The following is a 3,191-nucleotide window of genomic DNA, read 5'->3' on the forward strand; positions in this document are numbered from 1 at the left end:
AACCACCTGCCCAGAGTCCTGGTTCGCGCGCCGGCGTCTCGTCGGCCTGCGGTCCCTTCTTGGACTTGCGGGTCTGGGCGCAAACGACCGCAAACCAAACCGCTGGCTGCGAGCGGAGGTGCGGTGGACAGCGGCGGACGTCGGGGCTGCGCTGGCATAGCTCCAGGCCTGCGAGGCGCGGACTTGGGTTCCCTTGGCCGGCGCGGGCGCCTGGGCGGGTGAGACCGGACGGCGGCGGGCGGGCCCCGGAGCCCAGACCCCCCGCACCCGTAGCACCTTGGCCCCGCCCCGGCCCGCCTCCCTCCACCTCATTGGCAGCCGCGTCGGGGGTTGCCAGGGCGACGGGTCGCTTAGCTGCGAGTCAGAGCTAACCCGAGCCAGTCTGCCCGCGCTGGAGCGGCGGAGGCCAGAGGGCGAGCCGTGGAGCGCCGCGCCCCGCGGCGGGGCCCCGAGCGGGCACCTCCTTTCCGCCCCGCACGGCCCCCCTCCCGGCGCAGGGGCAGGCCGGGGCGGGGGGCCCCGGAGCCGAGGCGGCCTCAGCCCCGTCGGGGAGACAGGGGGTGACCAGGGCGGAGCGATGCCGGGCGGCGGCGGCGGCGGCGGCGGCGGCGGCGGCCCCGGTCGGGGCCCGTGACCATGGGCATCGCCGAGTCCACGCTGGACGAGCTGCCGTCGGACGCGGAGGAGCAGCTGCGCCACGGCGAGCAGCAGCTGGAGCTGAGCGGGAGGCGGCTGCGCCGGCTTCCCAGCGCCGTGTGCGCGCTGAGCCGCCTGGAGAAGCTGTACGTGAGCGGCACGGGCCTGCGCGAGCTGCCCGAGGAGATCGAGGAGCTGCGCGAGCTGCGCATCCTGGCGCTGGACTTCAACAAACTCGAGCGCCTGCCCGACGGCCTGTGCCGCCTGCCGCGCCTCACGCGCCTCTACCTGGGCGGCAACCGGCTGCTGGCGCTGCCCAACGACTTCGCGCAGCTGCAGAGCCTGCGCTGCCTCTGGATCGAGGGCAACTTCCTGCGGCGCTTCCCGCGGCCGCTGCTGCGCCTGGTGGCGCTGCAGTCGCTGCAGATGGGCGACAACCGGCTGCGTGCGCTGCCCGCCGAGCTGCCGCGCATGACGGGCCTGCGCGGCCTCTGGCTCTACGGCAACCGCTTCGAGGTGTTCCCGCCCGCGCTGCTGCGCATGGGGCGCCTGCACATCCTCGACCTGGACCGCAACCGCCTGGGCGGCTTCCCCGACCTGCACCCGCTGCGCTCCCTGCGAGTCTTCTCCTACGACCACAACCCGGTCACCGGGCCCCCGCGCGTCGCCGACACCGTCTTCCTGGTCGGCGAGGGCGCCGTCGAACGCATGGCCGAGCGCGACGAGCCCGTGCCGCGGCCGCCACCCCGGCGCCCCGCGCGGGCCTTTGAGGATGAGGAGGAGGAAGACCTGCTCATCGGGGGCGGCTCCCGGGCTCTGGGCCCCCCGGGGGACAGCCTCCGCGCCCTGGAAGCCTCTCCAGGACTGGGCACCTGAGCCTGCACCCGGGGTGATGCACTTGGGCCGCTCTGGGAGGAGGGGCTCTGGGAGGCCCGCTGGAGCGGTGGGCAGAGGAAGGGCCGCTGCGCGGGAGTCGCCGGGAGCAGACATTCCTGGGGGCAGGGAGACTGCCCCCTGACTGCTCTCTGCGCAGTCGTCGGGCCAAGAAGCGCGGGCTCTATCCAGCCCCTGCGACTCTGTGGGGTCCCTGATAGCGTTCCTGACCACACAGTAGAGGTGCCGGCTTCCTCCTGGAACTAGGGTCACTGCTGTCTGCAGAATCACCACCTTGGCCGAGCCTGGATGCTCAGGGTGCCCACCAGCCTCCCTCCTCCCGGAGTCTGGATCTCCGAGACCCACCCTTTCCGGCGCAGGAGCCCCTACCTCTGATGGACCACACGCCTGTGCGAGGCAGGCGCCCAGGACAGAAGCGGGAAACTGGGATGGGGACCAAACACCGCAGCTGCCCTTGCCCCCCCTACCGGGGCTCATTGTACATACTTCCCTCCCCAAGTCCCCCAAAGTTTGTCTGGGGAAGGGGGGCTCAGGAGGCAGGGTCTCCACCGCCGCCTCTTATTCAGCTCTCTTCTCCCAGCTCGCGCCTGGAATCTCGCTGGGAAGAAGGCTCTTCCTCCCTTCCCCCAGCCGGAGCCTCCCGCCGTCAGTTTTGAAAAGCAGCCACTCTGCCTGGGGCCTCCTGCACTGAAGAGAGTGGCTCTCTGCTCTGGGAGGCTGCCTAGCGCCTTTCCCATTGCCTGCACTCTCCATTCCCTTAAATGGGCACAGTCAGGGTGGCTGGCACAGCGGCGTGGGCCAAGGGACGAGCACTGTGTGCCTCCACTCCGTCACCAGGGACAGCCTCAAGTGGGTGAGGAGGGGTGCCTCACTCTGCAATTCCCAGGGCCAGATCTTTCCCATCCAAGCAATAATGGGAAGAGGGGGGCAGGGCCAGGGACACTCAGGGACACTGTCAGGGGCAGGGGCCCCACATAGTAGTGTTTTCTTTAGGGAAAAAAAAACCAAACTGGCTGTAAACAAATTACATTTCTTGGAGAAAGAATGTGCGGTTCCCCAATGCCTGTTTATTTATAAGCCTGGGAGCACCGAGTCCCAGTGCTGTGGGGACCCTGGGCTCCCTCTGGCACTGCCCCCTGTCCCTGTGCCTCAGCTCTGCATTAGGCTGCTCCAGCCGGCTGCTGCCCCTCTGGAGGACACGCACAAAAGGCTTTGGCTGGTCTCCGTGGGTCTTGCTGTATCTTACTCTCTGCCTCCCAGCCCCCAACTGCACCCCTTTCCTTGGTCTTCTCCAGGGTAATTCTCAGGTTCCTGACTCAGTATGTTTCTGAATCTTCAAGCTGGGCTGACCTTTCTCTCTTTCTTCACTGTGCTGACCCCCCATTCCCCCTCTGCGACTCTGTCTTTCCCTCCTTCCACCTCCCTCCTGTTTCCTTCTGTCTCTCCCTCTTAGTTTCTCTTCATTCAGTTATGGTATTACTTTCTCCCCTCATTGTTCAGGGGGAAAAAATAAAAATTTAAAGAAAGGAAGAAACTTGTAAAGCCTTAAGCCTAGAGGCCCATCTCCCATGAGATGCTGCTAGGCCACCATCACCACGGCAACAGGGCTGATGTCATCCAAGGCCCAAAGGTCAGGCCTGGCCCAGCAGCTCTGCTGGCCA

General features: G+C 67.0%; 1 protein-coding gene across 1 annotated transcript; it reads left to right on the plus strand.

The window, feature by feature from the left end:
- The first annotated feature begins 636 nt into the window (after positions 1-636).
- LRRC10B (leucine rich repeat containing 10B) lies at positions 637-2,386 on the plus strand. The gene has a single exon (XM_087822393.1). It carries the CDS (start codon positions 637-639, stop codon positions 1,510-1,512), a length of 876 nt encoding a protein of 291 aa, XP_087678519.1. The 3' UTR covers positions 1,513-2,386.
- The last annotated feature ends 805 nt before the right edge of the window (positions 2,387-3,191 follow it).

Source organism: Miniopterus natalensis, chromosome 11, assembly GCF_054644295.1.
Source record: "Miniopterus natalensis isolate mMinNat1 chromosome 11, mMinNat1.hap1, whole genome shotgun sequence".
Classification (NCBI taxonomy): Eukaryota; Metazoa; Chordata; class Mammalia; order Chiroptera; family Miniopteridae; genus Miniopterus; species Miniopterus natalensis.